Source organism: Rhamphochromis longiceps, linkage group LG6 (genome assembly GCF_057381845.1).
Source record: "Rhamphochromis longiceps isolate RC_006_pf linkage group LG6, R_longiceps_female_GT1.1, whole genome shotgun sequence".
Taxonomy (NCBI): domain Eukaryota; kingdom Metazoa; phylum Chordata; class Actinopteri; order Cichliformes; family Cichlidae; genus Rhamphochromis; species Rhamphochromis longiceps.
Genome location: NC_140562.1, coordinates 12,717,388 through 12,735,307, shown reverse-complemented (window position 1 = coordinate 12,735,307; position 17,920 = coordinate 12,717,388). Strand labels below are relative to the sequence as shown.

Genomic DNA, 17,920 nt, shown 5'->3' with positions numbered 1-17,920 from the left:
ACACACACACACAACATAAAGCAACATTAAATAACGGATCTTTCATCTGAAATAATTACAGTTTGTATAAATTTACACTGAAGACCAAAATACACACACATACATAAAACCCATAAATCACTAAAACCTATTAAAACACATGGAAAATTACCTCATTTGTTGTGCTATTCAAAGATGTGTATGTGTGTGTATTCAGGCCAAGTCATAAAGAAAACAATAGAGGTCAATATACTTTATGTTCTACAGTCGCTGCAGATTAATGAAATATAGTGGAAACCTGAAGATCCTAGGTATAGTAGTTTGTGGGAAATAAATACAGTGACGTGACCATTTAGCTCTTGTGGCATGAAACTGCTTAGTGCATTATTATTTGCTTTTCTACAATATGATATTTGTTTAATAATTGATTAATTTAGTGCATAAAATAGTTGATAAATAAAATGTCAAATATCTAATCTAAGGGAGTGTCTTTGACACATGCTGACTGCATTCTTCTTATAACCAGAACAGGAAGTGAGATCAGAGGAGAACAAGAGTGAGCAGTTTGGTGAAAGGAACAGGAAGGATGAAGAAGAGGTGAACATCCACACAGTTTAAAAGGAGACATTATGGCACAATAAGAGCACAAGCTCTAAGATGAAGACTGGTAATGATTAAAAACTGCACTAAATAGTATCATTCTGTGACTTCACACTTTAGGTAGTGCATAACATTTACCACTTTATATTAATTTTACTATATGTTTAAATAAATAAAAACAAATAACTTTAAAAGGTGCTGTTATTGAGTGAAAATTCAAAAGACTTCAGGGCTGGGGAGGAAAAGGGAGAAAGATGGAGGAACACAGCACACATAAGAAACAGGTAAGAGTGGACATGAAGTCAAAGTCAGCGACATGTCCAATAATAAAGACCTTCCACCTGGCTACATACAGTGGGGCAAAAAAGTATTTAGTCAGCCACCGATTGTGCAAGTTCCCCCACCTAAAATGATGACAGAGGTCAGTAATTTGCACCAGAGGTACACTTCAACTCTTCAACTGTGAGAGACAGAATGTGAAAAAAAAATCCATGAATTCACATGGTAGGATTTGTAAAGAATTTATTCGTAAATCAGGGTGGAAAATAAGTATTTGGTCACCTCAAACATGGAAAATCTCTGGCTCTCACAGACCTGTAACGTCTTCTGTAAGACGCGTTTCTGTCCCCCAGTGAAACTGGTTCACCTGAAAGATAAAACGCCAAAACACAGACTTAACAATGTGGTGTATGCTGTACAGTGCAGCGAGGAATGCCCAGACCTCTACATTGGAGAGACCAAACAGCCACTTCACAAGTGCATGGCACAACACAGAAGAGCCACCTCCACAGGACAAGACTCAGCAGTCCATCTGCATCTTAAGGATAAAGGACACTCTTTCGAGGATGCCAATGTTCACATTTTGGACAGAGAGGACAGATGGTTTGAAAGAGGAGTGAAAGAAGCCATCTATGTCCACTGTGAGCGACCATCTTTGAACAGAGGCGGGGGTTTACGACACCAACTCTCTGCCATCTATAATCCAGTTTCGAGTTCCCTCCCCAGACGCCTTAACGCCCACTCACATCCTGGGCCATCTGATCTCAGGAATTCGCATGATAAGGTGGGGCCAGGTTTCACAATGAACTCACCCGAAACTCTGGCTGATTGGGACCCACACCCAGTTTCACACCTTGGCTCAGGCGATTAGAGGATCATCAGGGGGTCCTTTTGTCCCTCTGTGGGGGGTTTCTCCCACTAGGTTTATATCTGGGACTCTCCACCATTTGACCTTAGAACTAAAGAAGCTTCTCGGATGAGAGGTGAAACGTCTTCAAGTAACTTACAGTTTTTTACAGACCTAGGACACATTTCTCAATACTTAGGTCACATTTGCAAAACTCCTCACACAGTGAGCACAACAGAAGTCTATGTGGGCTAAACTGAGGACCAGTTATCATTGTTTTGGCACAAAATGCATTCAATGACTACATCTCTCAAATTTCATGAATTATCTTCTCACTCAGACACAACAACTGCCAAAAACCTTTGTACGTGCAGGACATTTTGCATGTGCTTACATACTGTTTTCAAAACTGTTAAACTTATGGCCAAAACAATAACACAATGCAAAACTTGAAAAGACAGCAAAATCCAACAGCAATATTTTATTGACACATATTTTAAATCTAAAAATGCAGTTTAACCAGCCACAGCTTATTCTCATTGTAGATGAACATCTACACAGGTGTTACTCCTTCAATTTTTCAACTCCTTCAATTCTGGCAGCCAGAAGATTCTTTCCTAGGTGTATTGCCCTAGATGACATAAGATGTGATGTGGATGAGAACCTGTGGCCAAATGGAGAAGACCGAGTAGATTAGCATTACTATTGTATGAGTATCAGTGGATGGTGTGTATACAAATTCTTGTATTTTGGGATTACTTAGTGCAGAAAAATAAAAATACATAAACAAATATTAATGAATTCTGCATGATGTCTGATTCATTCCAGTAACATATATTGAAATTATAAACAGAGATGTTTCCTTGTTTTACACAGGAAAACACTGTGTAATGCTACATGTTGTTAGTGTTTTTTAGGTCATTGTTTTGTGGGTGACAAAGTGTGTTTGTCGGCTGTCAACCTTTGCTAGTGTTCTGGAAGAATGAGTTTATTTGAGACCTGAATGAAGTGTTTTGGTAGTTGTAGTGCATTTTGAATGTGAAATGAACTGCTTTGCCACGCTGAGGGTCAGTTAGGAGAATTGTGTGAAGAGTTTTGCAAAAGTGACCTAAGTATTGAGACATGTGTCCTAGCGTCTGTAAAAAACTGTAAAGAAGTCCAGACGCTAGGACACATGTCAAGCTCCTTTGACTACAATGACCTGGATGACTGAGAACCTTCACAGACATGAAGGTGTTTTGGCAAAAAAAGCTGGTCAAACATTAAACTGCAAAACTGAAAGTGCTGTTTGAGTCTGAACATTTTCAACTCACCACCAGAAAAAGATGCTGTTCTCCACAATATGTAAATAAGGATAGAGTATAGGCGATATCAGCAGCTGGATCAAAATGAGAATTTTATATCCCCCATAGTTGAGTATAGGCATTCAATCCAAAAGGTCACATGTTGTGGAGAAATAATGTGAATCTTTTGTGCAATCAAATGTTTTATTTTTATTTTAATAGCACAACAAATAATACATTTGTTAATAAATCTTATTCAGACACAAGTTTGCTTGTTGCTTGCTTCCTCACAAACGACCATTTCTGCTCCTTACATTCATCACCCTGAAAACAGCACAGTGAACAAATCATACTGAAACACTGTGTTTATTTCAGTTACAAAAGTTATTTTTATTTTAGGTTTCATGAAACACATATATATTGTTGGCAGTACTTTAGATGAAGGCAGCATGCTGCTCTCAGACTTACACTTAAACTCAAAGGGTCTATAATCTCTAAACTGATATATTTTACAAAGAAATCCTGTCTGGGCAGCGTCTGGATTTGGACTTAAGAGCTCGTTGGCATTTCTAAAACAATAGCAAACCTGCACACCATACATTGTTTGGTTTTTTGTTTTGTTTAAAGTTGTAGATATACATTAGAGACATGGCAGATTTGCATATATTCTTCAGGGTCTGCAGTCCTTTTCTCTTCTTCTGTGCTCCTGTGAGAATCTAAAACAAAGGTCACATAAATCATGGGGTTAAATTGATGCCTGTGGGACAAAATTACTCCAACAATATTCAGGACAAATTTATTTTTCCTCTGCAAAAAAATGAAATTGAGTACAAAGCATGTGAAACTTTTCTGTCTTGTGTTGTGTTCATTTATGTCTTTTCTTTTCTCTTTAATGTTTCTGTCCATTATATGTGCAAGAACAAACTTCTGAATCACCTCTTAGTGATAAGTGTCTACAGTTTCCTTTCTCGTTTGGCTCTGGATGAAGGCAGTCGCACTTTTCTCCTCTCCCTCTTCCTTCTCTTTCCTGCTTGGCTTCTCAATGTCCTTGTCTAGTCTCGTCTACTTTTCTACTTTTGCCCTGGATGACTCTCACGGTCTGTTACAACCTAAAAGAGGAATTATGGATTTGAACAACTGGTCCCTGAATGCAATTGACACGCTCTTCTCAACGAGAAGCCTGGGCTTGAGTAAGTCCGAGTGTCCTAGAGGGACGTTCCCCTCTGGATACACAATGGACGGGTGGAGGAACTGGAGGGTCGTGTGCCTGGCGGGACTGTCAATCGAGGACATTGTAGACATCTACCTTTTCGGAACCATGATAACAGGGTTCTTGCTGTTCGGAGTTGGCTTGGCCCTGGCTTATCAAGGAAGGCGGAGTCGACTTTTCAAAACCCCACAAGGCTGCCCGCTATGATGGAAATGATGGGACGGGTCGTGACTTCTCAAAATGGGCTCATTGAACGCAGCACGGATAAGATCTTGGAGAAGCTCACGGCAGTCTCTGCTCTCTGAGCACAAGATTGATAACATCTCAGAGAAGCTCTCCAACGGGAGACTGAGAGACCAGTTAGACCAACTGTGAAATTGACATGCAGTTGTTCGCACTAAAGGAAAACCACCATCATTTCATGCAGCTACCGTATCGGTGTCAGCTGTGGTCTCAAGGCTGGAGCTGATACGTATGTATGTTCGGGGGGTCCAATTTCACTGCAGATGTAAACATTGCATGTGACAAATAAAAGGCTTGATTGAATAGCTTCAGACTTATGTTCAAAGAAAAGAAAAGAAGCCCTCAAACCTCTACTCTACTTTATGTGTTGATTTAATGAGCGAGTTCACTTTGTTTCTCTCTTCTCTCAAACGTCTAATCTCTCTTCCTCCTCTTCCTCTGTGTTTTATTCAGTCGTACCGTTTACAGCAGCGAGCAGGGCTTCTTCTTGACCTTGGCGGGCTGAGGGCAGAGGACGGCACGAATGGCCTCATCAAACACAGTCTTCAGACCACGCTGGGTCAAGGCTGAGCACTCCAGGTATTTGACTGCATCTATACATGCGAAGACACATATATGTTAATAAAAGAAGAGAAAGAACTACAAAGACAAAGTAAGAGAAGAAAGGTTTGCTGGTAGTGGAGAAGAATAAGTTCAACTTTCAAAGAACACTATAGTCAACTACAGCTACTATACTTTTACTGTGATGCCAGGAAATGAGGGGAATAACAAAAATTTGCAGAGGCAGTCAGGCTACAAAGTTCTCTAGCATCTTCATCTGCTAGTTTCATATCTTCACTGGTGAGGAGAGCTTCAAATCTTAAAGTGCTTTTCAAGCAAATAAAGTAAGAGTGACTGACCTATCTCCTTAGCCAGAGCTAGGCCCTGTGGATAGGTGATAGGCGCCAGCTTCTTGTCCTTCAGTTTCTCAATGGTATCCTTTTCATCCCTCAGATCCAGCTTAGTGCCAACCAGGATGATGGGCGTGGAGGGGCAGTGGTGACGGACCTCAGGGTACCACTGGCAGAATACAGAGTAAAGGAAAACTAAATAAGAGGCAAGAAAGGGGAACACGCAAAATCAAGGAACGTGTTAGAGGCAAAAAACAGAATCAAAGGTGGAGGGAGATGAAGCTCTGATGCCAGGTGTTACAGAAAGGTGGATGAAGGCATGAAAAACAAATGATATGCTGTAGCTATTAAAGATGAGAGAAATACATCATCCAACTTTCACCCACAGCATCAATCATTCATTCACATCAATTATTAGACCTGTTTAGGCTTTTTCTCCATTTTGTAATCCAAGTACCTATTTTTTTTCTCTATAATAAATTCCTGCTTTTGTTCTGTTTGTTCTTTTTTACATTTTGTTCCTCGGCAGCTGAGAGACAGGCCTCATAAAAAACAGCCAAAACTCACCTTAGCTCTGACGTTCTCATAGGATGCCGGGCTAACCAGGGAGAAGCAGATTAGGAAAACATCCTGGATGGAGAGACAAGGAGACAAAGAATTAGAATAGCTGCTGCAGTTTTAATTAGCTGACATGTTATACAAGTTCTGTCTCTGTAACTTTATGTCCATTAGTTACTGTGTGTGCCTGTGTGAGTATGTGTGATTCTGTACCGTCTGTGGCTAGGACAGTGGGCGGAGCCTGTCATAATCTTCCTGTCCAGCTGTATCCCAGAGGCCCAGGTTGACCGGCTTGCTGTCCACCATCACATTAGCTGAATATTTGTTGAATCTGTGGGGAGAGTAGAGAAGGTCAGCGATCAGCCAACAAGTCATAGGCAACCTTTCATTTCATTGGTTATTCATTCATTCAACAATCTTTCAATTCACTGATTGTTTAACCAGTGAAACTCCTGTAATGGAGAAAAAAAACAGGACCATACTTGAAATACCACTGTTCACAAAAACATTAACCAACAACATTACTTTGGTTAGTTTGACACAAAAGCCATCCTAACCATGTCTAGTAAGAGAGAATAATACATAAGGCAGGGCTGCCCCCGTGTGGTCTCATAGTAGAATAACAGTTTAATTTCTCATTTTTAAAAACTTGAGAAATTTCATATTCATATTCAAATGTATTCAGGCTCAAATGAAACTGATAACACAAATGTTTGCAGACACAGATGTTTTTTTTACAGAAAGAAAGAGACTAGTGTACCAGATTAATCCTGTTTTATGGCCTGTCCGAGGTCTACCCCGCCCTTTGCCTAATGACAGCTGGGATGGGCTTCAGCCTCCTTAATGACCCAGTAGTTAAAAAGATGGATGGATTTCCTGAAATAGAAAAGTCACTGAAATAACGTTAACTGTCAAACATAGAACAACTATGACAAACAGTCAACACTATCTGAGATCCTGCTGGTGGTTAGGGAGGATATACGTGATTCTGTTTGTTGTTTAAACATATTTATAGAGTTAAGAGTTCAGATTGCTGGAAGAACAACATTCACGCAGTCTGATTGCTGTTTTTCTCCCAAAATGTAGAAACACCTGCTAACCATGGCACACTCTGCTTTTCCATTAGGTCTGTGCAAATACTACTTAAGTACACTCATCCTCCTGTGCCATTAGTGATATTAACAGAGTGTATTTTTTGACATATATAATATAGTTAGTATAGTTATTATACTAGCCGTAGCTGCCCCGCTTATTTTAGACATTCACAATAAAAAAGTAAGCGATAATATTTCAATATCAAACGTCATAATTAAGGTCAACATCTAAATAATGCTGTGTACAGACTCACACAGGTGTTAAATTACAGCATAAACTTACCTTAGACCTTCCTCCGTCATTCTCCTCCTAATTGTGCTCGGAGACACAGAAAACATATCGGCAATTACCCCGATGGTTATCCAGGACAGCACTAAAGTCCTGAGTGCTGCAGCCGGGATTTCAAGACGTGGACGACCAACATTTGAAGACTGTTCTTCCTCGGCGTATTCCAAACGAACACGGTGCTGAATTGATCTTAAACTTTCGACAATGCTGTCATCGATGCTAACATCTTGAAGAGCAATTATCATCCCAAGCATTTCAGAAACATCATCTAAACGACTCAAAACAGTATCTACAGGTAAATGTATCTACCCTCTCTATCTGATCTGCTAAAATGAGCAGAATTGACTGAAGTTCACACCAGTCCGCCATCCTCCCTGACCTTTGACCTAGCACGTTTTTGCTACCTATGGCAGCCGTCCGCGGAGCAGGTATCCAGGAAAACTAGTCGATAGTAAACGATCAGCCAATAGGCGCAAAAGTCAAGCCCACTTGTTGTGTGCCCACCTTATTACTAAATTAGGCAGAGCACTCTGAATTGAATCAGGACATAAAGCACGGTCTTTATGTTGCTTTATTGAACACTGTCCATCTTACAACTAGCCACTTAACGGGGCTTCCTTCGGACAACCACATCCGGTTCAAAGGTCATCACATTAAGACATAGCCATATCAATACATGACACCCCCCTTTTCCTTAGATTCAAACTTTAGTTGTAATAACTTTGATGTCTTTTTTTCCCCCAACATTGAACATTCTTCTTGTCTTACTTTCTAACAATTATATAATCTAAATGTCTTACCACACATGTACCTTTCTTTTTTCAATATATACATGTCAAAATACACATATGAACTTGAAACTTGCCAAATGTAAGTTACCTCTTCACCTTAACATATTATAGTTCATTTCACCACAAAATCACGAAACCTCTCGGGTATCTTTTTAGCCCTCTGTGATCTACTTGGTCTCTCTGGCCCCTGGGAGCCCTCTTGTGGTGTTGGAGTGAAGGTGTCAGTCTTTGTGGGTGTTTCACCTTCCTCCCTTTCAGGTATTGTGTCATAGTGTCCTTCTCTGGTCTCATTTGTCTCGTATTTCTTCACATGTGTGGTATTCCCGTGATAGCGAGCTCCTGTTGGTGATTCAATAATGACTTGGTTTCCAGTTCTGCTTACAACTTTGTGTGGTGTTGCGTTGAATGGTGTTGTAAACTTGTCCACTTTGTCTTGTTGAACCAGCACTGTGTCTTCCTATTTTTATTTATTTTTTATTTTTATTTTATTTATTTTTATTTTTATTTTATTTTTATGAAATTACACACGTTACTAACGTGTGTAATTTCAGAAAAATAGCTCTACCATTGACCAATCTCACCTGTCCTAAGGTTATTTTTCTCACCTCCTATCACTTCCTGTTCCAACACATGGTTGTGTTTTTGTGTAGCTTATCTGGATAGCCGAAATAACTAAAAACTTATAGATAACTTCTTATTTCATAGTTTAATCTTCACTTGCTTCATCCGAAGCACACTCTCTTGTATTCACTCCCTGTATTTTTAGGAATTCGCTACCTTAGCTTAGCTAAGCCAAATAACACAGACCAATTAGTTAAACTACATGAATGTCTCAAAGCCATAAAGACCTGGATGACCTCTAATTTCTGCTTTTAAATTCAGATAAAACTGAGGTTATTGTACTCGGCCCTTAAAATCTTAGAAATATGGTATCTAACCAGATTCTTACCTTGGCCTCCAATAACGCTGTGAGGAACCTTGGAGTGAATTTTGACGAGGACATGTCCTTCATTGCACATATTAAACAACTATGTAAGACTGCTTTCCTCGATTTGAGCAACATCTCTAAAATTAGAAATATCCTGTCTCAGAGTGAAGCTACAGTTATTACTTCCAGGTTGGACTACTGTAATTCATTATTATCAGGATGTCCTAAAAACTCCCTGAAAAGCCTTGTAGTACCATATCACCCTATTAGAGCACTTCACTCTCACACTGCAGGCTTACTTGTTGTTCCTAGAGTATTTAGAAGTAGAATACGAGGGACAGCCTTCAATTTTCAGGCCCCTCTTCTGTGGAACCAGCTTCCTGTTTGGACAGACACTATCTCTACTTTTAAGATTAGGCTTAAAACTTTCCAAAATATATAATTAGGGCTGGACCAGGTGACCCTGAATCCTTCCTTAGTTATGCTGCAATGCGGTGGGCTGCTGGGGGATTCCCATGGTGCACTGAGTATTTCTTCTTCAGTCACCTTTCTCACTCACTATGTGTTAACAGACCTCTCTGCACTGAATCATACTTGTTATTAATCTGTCTCTCTTCCACAGCATGTCTTTATCCTGTCTTCCTTCTCTCACCCCAACCGGTCCCAGCAGATGGCCCCGCCCCTCCCTGAGCCTGGTTCTGCTGGAGGTTTCTTCCTGTTAAAAGGGAGTTTTTCCTTCCCACTGTCGCCAAAGTGTTTGCTCAACTGAAAGGCAGTTGTTAGAGGGTGAATGGCAGGAACACTGTGTCTGCTGCCTCTTCTCTTGCCTCTGTGTATCAGTGAGTATTCAACAAAGGTTTCTATATTTAACTGCAGGTTCTTACTGCATAATTCTGTCTGTATAATATGAAAATGATTCAATGCATCGAGTTATGCCAAACCTCACAGAAACTGTGCATGGTGGGTATTCTGAATTGCTGCTCGGCACATATATGCAGACCACAGTCAGAGCCTTACCCTCTGCAGCTTGAAGTCACACAGAGGTAACCCACTCGCTCTCTGTCAGCACTCAGTCGCAGACTCGTGAGCGAGGTTTTTTTTTTCTTTTGTTTTGCTCTTCTACTCTTAAGAGCTCCATTAGCCACACAGAGGGCACAATATGTTCTGCATTGCTTCTCAAAGTTAGCATTGGTTAGTGATCATGAGCTGTTTTAGGTTTATAAATCATTGGTTTACACCATATTCCTCTGAATTAATGTCACAAATTGACAAACTGACAGTGAGATACAGTGAAGCGTGTACAAAATGTAATTCAAATCAGAGCACGAGCAGAACAAGAGCATGAAGCTGAGATCAAACTTCATTTGCTTCCATCTATAAGGTGCAGGTCACTGAGGTCTTCTGACAGAAACCTGCTGGTGGTTCCTCGTTCTAGGCTGAAAACTAAAAGAGACTAAGTGTGTCTTCAAGGCTGTTGGCTGATAATCTATGGAATGCACTAATATTACATTTGATCTCTGCGGTCTGAACATTTGAAAGAGCAGCTCTACTTATTTGTACACGCTTAATTTTAGGTAGTGGATATTATTATTGTCTTTTAATGTTTGTATTTATTTTTTATTGATTATTATTGTGAAGCACTTTCTCTATAGAAACATTTTACCTTCATTTCCCTTCTGTCACTTTATGAAAGCCAAAAGAGACGATAAGTAACTTTGCATAAATGTGTGGAGCTTTGCAGCTTTGCAGTTGATAAAGCTTCATAATGACACTATGTGACTATGCAGTGTCCAATATTCAAACTGAAATGCAGTCATTAGAGAGTGAATGGCAGCAACACTATGTGTGGTGCCTCTTCTCTTTTCTCTGTGTATCAGCGAGTGTTCAGCTACAGTATCTATATTTAATGGCTCTGGTCCTCACTGTGTGTTTCTGCCTTACTTCTGAGAGCAGATATTTTACAGGTACAAAGAAAAACTGGCAGTGACCTGGTGGGGCGGGGGATTCCTCTTTCAGGTGTGACGGCGAACACAGAGGTCGCTCTGCAAAAGAGAGTCATTGGAGGTGATGAATGTGAGCGACAGTATCATGTACAGCTCAGAGCAGTTTATCCACATGGACCTTCCAGCTTGTGTGGAGGCTCTTTGATCAGCGACCGCTGGATTCTGACTGCAGCTCACCGTCTGAAGCCAGGAGGGTGAGGAGATCAGAGCAGCAACTAAAACTTGTTAACCCAAGGAATGTCTAGTAGCCGTGTTTTTGCTATTCAGTAAAAAGTAAAATACATTCAGACAAGATGAGAAATAGAATATGGTGACCATCAGTAATCATGTTTTATGTTTGCTGTGCACATGCAGGACCATGTTTGCAAATCTAAGTGTGCATCAAGGGGGTCCGAACAAGAAGTGCAGATAACAGCAGAAGCTGAGATCTATACAGACAAAGACACCAGCACAGGCAGAGTTCATGACATCATGCTGCTGCAGCTACTAGCAGCTCTGATATCCAACCTATAAAACTACCTGACTGTGAGTTGTGGATGTTTCTGCTTCAGGTTCATGTGTTCTGACAGATACTGACACGTCGTGCTAACTTCAGTTTTAGATTCAAATGATACTTTGATGTTCCTGTGGCTCAAAGTTTCTTGCTTTGAAGTTTTTTTTCTTAAAGTTTCTTCTTGACCTGAGCTCTGTGCTGTGAAGTGAGTTCAGCATATGTAGAATATATTTCCTTTATCTTATCCCAACAGTGGGAATCAAATACTCACAGGAAGCTGCTTATCAATTGAAAGCCCTGGTTATCAAGTTAACCAGGGCTTTCAATCCTAACGGATGTGGATAAACTATACTGGCAGTGCAGGTTTTAAAAAGGAAGATAAAACTGTAATATTAGAAAAATATGAAGGGTTTAAATGCATAATACAGACTGAAGGTAACAGCTGCTGCAGAAAAATCAGTGTTGTGTGTGTGTGTGTGTGTGTGTGTGTGTGTGTGTGTGTGTGTGTGTGTGTGTGTGTGTGTGTGTGTGTGTGTGTGTGTGTGTGTGTGTGTAAAATTGCTGTAGGGTAGCTTAGTAGTAAAAGCGCAAGCACTTCAGATGCTTTGTTCAATAAGACTGGATGAAATCTATATCAATAAAGTCTAGCCCATTTGGAGACAAGCAAGAAAGACAGCAAAAATCCTGACTGACATCACGGCCTATCATTACACAGGAGAATCTGATGGATCATTAATCAAGTATTTCATTTAATTAATGTTTGAAAGACAGTTTCAGCTTTTATTCTGTCAGCTACAAACTTTCTGCTGTTTATTAGTTTAAGAGAAAATAAAACTTAATATAACAACAGAATTTAAACATAGGCTGCAAACTGAAAAATGTCTATGAAAAAATGCTATTGAAGAATTTTAGCCCCTCCCACTGTCCATGTAGTACAGTAGGAGGGTCTAAAGTTGAAAGTTTCAAGGGATCTTCCAGGAATGGTGATGCTGCTTTTCTGGACAAATGATCTCTAAACTTGAACTTAACCAGAGGGATATAGTACAAAGAAAATTCAACAAGGCTTGGCTTACTTTGTGTTAGCTGGCTTGAGAAAACGTAAAACACCAGTCAGTGTCACGCCGCCGGGTATATCAACTTCTCTTTTAAGCTGTGCTTTCTGCTTCATGCTCCGTGCCCACGCATGTAACAAGGGCTGCTACAAGGCCCTTTAAAACAGGAAGTAGCATGTGCTGCAGTGAGTTTGAATGGTGTCCCAATGCGCTGAGCAAGCACAGTGCAAGCATGCTAGCCAGGTGTGGTGCGTGATGATAAAGTGGTGACTAAAACTCTATAAAGGACATAACTAATATAACAGCAGGTCAGGGTTACTCTTACAATTTTCTCTGGTAAGAAGTCAAAATCCTTCATATAGAACTCTGAAGTTACCTGGAGAGATGAGATCCTGCTTCATAGTACAGGCCTCAGGGCAACATTTCAAAGTTAACGTGCAAAACAATCAATATATGTATTTGTATGTAACTAACAAAAAAAAGGAGAGAAAAGTGTCCAAACACTTCTTGTGTCATTCCAGAGTTGAGGTCGCAGGTTATGGTGCCACCACTGGACTAGCTAATGAGAAAAGAAGTAAGATGATTTTTAACAAATTTGTTGTATTAAGAAAAAAGAAAACAAACCATCCAAACTGTTACTTTATTAGTAAAGAGATGTTGCAGATATTTGTACTGAAATTGTATTTTTCTTCATTTCTAATGTGTTCAAAGTAAAAACAAGCTTTTCCTGTGAGCTCAGACCATTTTATTTCTTTCTGCTGCATTTCTGCATAAAATACAAATCTGCATCATTTTTTAAAAAGTGCTTTAAGCTGAACTAATTGTCCCTTTTTTCTAGAACCTGGTGAATCACCCTCTCTTCACTGTGCAGAGACTGAGGTTGTCAGCTGTACAGAGCTCAATGATATTTTACAGAAAAAATTCCCCGAGGTCCACCGAGTCAGGAGCTATCAGCACTGGTTCTGTGGACAAAGTCCTGGGAAAGATATATGTCGAGTGAGTTTGCATGATCCCTCAGCTCACAGCTGCATTTATTAAACATTCAAAATACAGAAAGATTTTATAAACCTGGGAAACTGTATTTCTGTCTTGCAGGGAGACTCTGGTGGAGGAGTGGTTCATAATGGCAGGATTTATGGGGTCTCTTCTTTTGTGGGAGATCCAGACTTTGTATGCAGAGCACCGGCTGCCTTCATGGACCTCTGTGATCCTGAGTATGCAGATTGGATCAGGAAAACTATCAACCCATAAAAAGCTGTGAGGTGTGGATAACTGTAAACAAGCTGAAATAAATAATCTTTTAGAGTTTAGCTTTGGTTTCTTTTATTCTGTTTGATATAAGCAGTAGAGGATTTCAGAATTTCTGTGTTATTTGCCAAAAGACGTTTTTTCAGCTGCACCCACACACAGTTTCTTTAGATAACTTCAACTGCAGAAAGTAAAAACTCAGCATTAAGTTTCAAATGCAGTTTTAAAGATAATGATAATATGGTGTCCCTGAAGAAAACACCCGTCAATAGAAAAAGCTGCAAAATCCTGCAAAATGTAACAGAAGTTGAATAAAACACAACGGAAATAGAAAAAAATAAATGCAACAAGGCTGAAAAACTGAACAAACAAACAAAAAACAAACACAAATTACAACAGAAATAATAACAACGATATAAAAAAAATAAAATAAAGTAGAAAAAAAACATTCTCATCCTAAAACTTGGTGACAAAGTGGAATATGGTAAGGAAACACTCACTTAAGTGCTGTCATTACTCAAAGGTTCCTGATAATCATGCATGAAGTGATTTCTGGAGGGGAATGAAACTTAACTGAACTGCTCCCTGTGACATTTTGACCTGTCAAACGCAGGCGTAACTCCTGTTATTCATTGTTGTATTGCAGGTCTGCTGTGCACGACGTCTGTGAATCTGAGTAATTTGGTACAGATGAAGGAATAAGACTGCTCAGATGCTTTGGGTGTCACGTAATGATCCCTCAGGTTTGGGTGTCTTTGGTGCCCTTTGATTTCAATCTACCTGCACATTGAACAGAAATCCTGCCATGACAGAACACACTAATGCCTTTTCAAGGGAGAACCGATCCTAATCTGAGCTGTCAGCCCCAAGTTCTCTGCAGTCATCAAATCAAGCATAATCTGGTTTGAACAGGCTCCCTGCCTCACTGCAAAAGCCTTTTTACCAGCTGCTGTTTGACAAATTGCAAAGCCTCTGAAGAGACTTTAGAAAGGGGGAAAAAGGATACGAAGAAAAAGCTGAACAAAAAGCTATCCATGCACTGTTTAACATTTCACTTGGAGTTTATTGACTGTATTCTATCTGTGGATTGCATTATAGCTTCTCTGAGAGCTTTGCTCCCTGAAGATTTTATGATCTGTGAACGCTGAGTCTCTCTTGTGGCTGTAAACCAGTCTGCTCAGCATGGCACTGCATGGCAGAGTTTCTCTCCATTTTTCTGAATCACCTTTGCTCAGTTGTGCTCCTAACTGATCTCCTGAGTTTGGCTGTATTCCTGGACTTTGCCCTTTCGTTACTCTTCAGTCTCTTTGACACACAGGCTGCCAAATTTGAAATAACATTTTTAGTTTTGGAAAAAGAAGAGCGTGTCTAGCAAATTCTTGCACATCCTTGTTCTTAAATAGCACTTTTCTACTCAAGCACTCAAAGTACTTTATACACCTCATTCACCCATTCATACAAGCACTTTTCTGTACCTAAGTTCTTTCTATCTAACATTCATACTCTGATGGACACATGAAAGAGCAGTTTGGGGTTCAGTATCGTGTCCAAGGATACTTTGAGATACAGATCAGATCAGGCAGCGATCGAACCTCCAACCTTCTGATCGGTACTAATTGGACGTTTGCTGCTGCACATGTAGCATCACAGCTTAGAAGATGGTGGTGTGGAAATGTGTTTCCCATTAACAATTGACTAAGAAACTCTTAGTCAAGGGTTAACGTCACTAATGTCAGTATTTTCACTGACTCTAAAAAGGCACTGATCTTCATTAGATTAGATCAACATTGTGCCTTAAACCTGAGCTGTACAGGAAAATAGATTTGATACACATGTACATAAACAAATAAAGAGAGATGTTTCCCACCTGCTGAGAAGACAACAAATGCATAACCTGATTACCACCATTAATCTCACATCCACTGATTTCTGGCACCTATAAGTGAGATTGATTTCACTGTCCTGCTGTCTTGGCCTTTAGGAGAACACAGTGAGACAGATGAAGCTTGCACCAGATGGTGGAAACACATTGATCGTGGTCTTAGACACAGCATCCACACTCTGTACATGATAGTGTGTGTGTGGTGCTGTTTGCAGGAACTTGATGAGGCTTTGCTTAAGTGGAAATCCACTGATGTTCAAGCCCCAGGGAAGTGGGCGGGGGGATAGGACCTCTGGGGCCCTCTTCCTGATGGAGCCCTACCTGACTCCTTTCACTGCTAAAGCAAGAATGGTGCCACAGCTCATTGAAACAATACTTCATTTCATCAGAATCATCAAATGATTGTGTTAAAAACAACCGCCCAGTGTACTTGCATGGCAAACATCGTGATTAGATATTCAAGAAGAGCCTCTTAAAGATGAAGGTCTGTGTCTCTTGACCTAAACACATAATCCAGTTAAATCTGATTTATGTTCATTAATGCCCCTCACACTGTAACTTAAAGTAATAAATCGGTCACTGATTAATTACAGAAGTACGTCTGTGAGCATAAAGATGTAAGCCTTGGACCATCAGGATAAAATGTGGTTGGGAAACTTAACAAGCTTTGATAAAACTTCATCAGTAGCTCAAGCAAGACCTCAAAACCTTCGATCACCACGGGTGGTTAGCAGACTGTGGTTGTACCATGCAGCCTAACAACATGCAGTAAATTGCAGGTTAAAGCAGTCTGCTTACACATTGTTAAACGAGGGAAGGGAACTAATGTGGCTGTCACATTACCCTTTTGTCCCATTTCATCCCAGGACTTGATTCAATTGCTGCTCACTTTCTACAATACTTAAAACTGATCAGTAGGACCTGAAACTGCAAACATTCAAACATTCAGGCCAACAATCAGTTGGTGAACATATTAATCTACTACAATTAGCAAAAATGAATAAATAAACAGAAGAAAGTTGGAGTGATATCAGAGTCATGCAAGTTTTTGACCAGCAGGTTAAACTCATGCAAATTAGCTTCATCCAGGCTCATGAAAACACTGTCCTGCTTATAAACAGCAGATCATTTGTGTCAGTGTCAGGATGGTTTATATTTGAGCTTTTAGTTCACACAGAACAATTTTTATTAATTGTTTTTAGCGATTACGAAAGTCTGTGAATCCCCAAATTGTTCAGTTGTTCTCTTTGCTCCCCATGAGGTCACTTTCACCATGTGACAAAAACAACACCCCACTCTACACACTCGGGCCACCAGCAACTTTCTAAATCCTCAATAAAAAGCTGACAGGTTGCAATGATGTTCCAAATAACTTATTAAGAAAACAACTAAATACACAGAAAATGTTATGAAAATTGGTTTATTTTATATCTCATAGTTTTAAATGATGCAATAAAAATATGTATAAAACATCACAAACTGTAATATTTTACAAATGCTTACGTCCTGCTGATGCAATGGAGACATCTTCCAGTGACAGTCTTCATCAGTGTGAGTGTGAGGAGGATCCTAAACCCACCGACACAGAAGTGCATGTTCACAACTCCCTCTGTGCAGGCGGGGTCAGGACCCTCCTCACCCTGGGTGAGGAGGGTTGGTGCTGTGGCCAGTCAGATATGAAGTGCTGAGAGTGGATCTTTGGTCCTCTGTGCAGCTCTGTCCACTCTCAGCTGCCCTGCAAAGCAATAACACAAGAAAGACGTCATTTTAACACAAAACAGCATTCTCATTGTTGGTAGCTGCAGTATGTTGTTAAAAAACTATTTTAAACCCAACGTATACACATGAAAAATATAAATAAAGCTAAACCTACAGTGCTGCTGACATAGGATGATGATTTATACCAACTATTGGAAGAATTTTGTCTTCAATACAGTTTGTTGTCAATGTGAGGTGATAACTTACATAGTTGGAACACAGCACCACTCTCCCGTTTTTCACTTGGTCATCCATCCTTCTCATCAGGTTGGTCGGGGTAAGGCTGTCTTCTGGGTGGGGTGTTTGCTCCATCTTGGACGTAACTGGAAGTAATAACAACTAAAAAACGACCTTTAATTCACAATGTAATATTAATATTAATGTCACATATCAAGAAAAAAAGAAATACATTTCACATGTGCGAGTCACATGTTCATATATCTGTAAAAACAAAAACACAAAGGCAAAGTTTAAAAACACGTTCTAACATAAA

At 39.9% G+C, this 17,920-nt stretch overlaps 1 protein-coding gene and 1 pseudogene across 1 annotated transcript; one reads left to right on the top strand and one right to left on the bottom strand.

The window, feature by feature from the left end:
* Positions 1-3,247: 3,247 nt before the first annotated feature.
* Positions 3,248-7,517, bottom strand: LOC146667580 (ras-related C3 botulinum toxin substrate 2-like; annotated as a pseudogene).
* A 2,406-nt stretch (positions 7,518-9,923) lies between these two features.
* On the top strand, positions 9,924-13,790 carry LOC146667579 (kallikrein-8-like). Its single transcript, XM_085408783.1, has 5 exons — positions 9,924-9,951; positions 11,008-11,188; positions 13,061-13,113; positions 13,378-13,535; positions 13,635-13,790. Exons 1-5 carry the CDS (start codon positions 9,924-9,926, stop codon positions 13,788-13,790), a joined length of 576 nt encoding a protein of 191 aa, XP_085264909.1.
* The last annotated feature ends 4,130 nt before the right edge of the window (positions 13,791-17,920 follow it).

Coding starts and splice junctions, on each gene's coding strand:
- LOC146667579 (XM_085408783.1), top strand. CDS start 9,924: ATGCCAAACCTCACAGAAACTGTGCATG. Junction 11,189..13,060: donor CACCGTCTGAAGCCAGGAGG/GTGAGGAGATCA, acceptor GTGTCATTCCAG/AGTTGAGGTCGCAGGTTATG. Junction 13,114..13,377: donor ACTAGCTAATGAGAAAAGAA/GTAAGATGATTT, acceptor CCTTTTTTCTAG/AACCTGGTGAATCACCCTCT.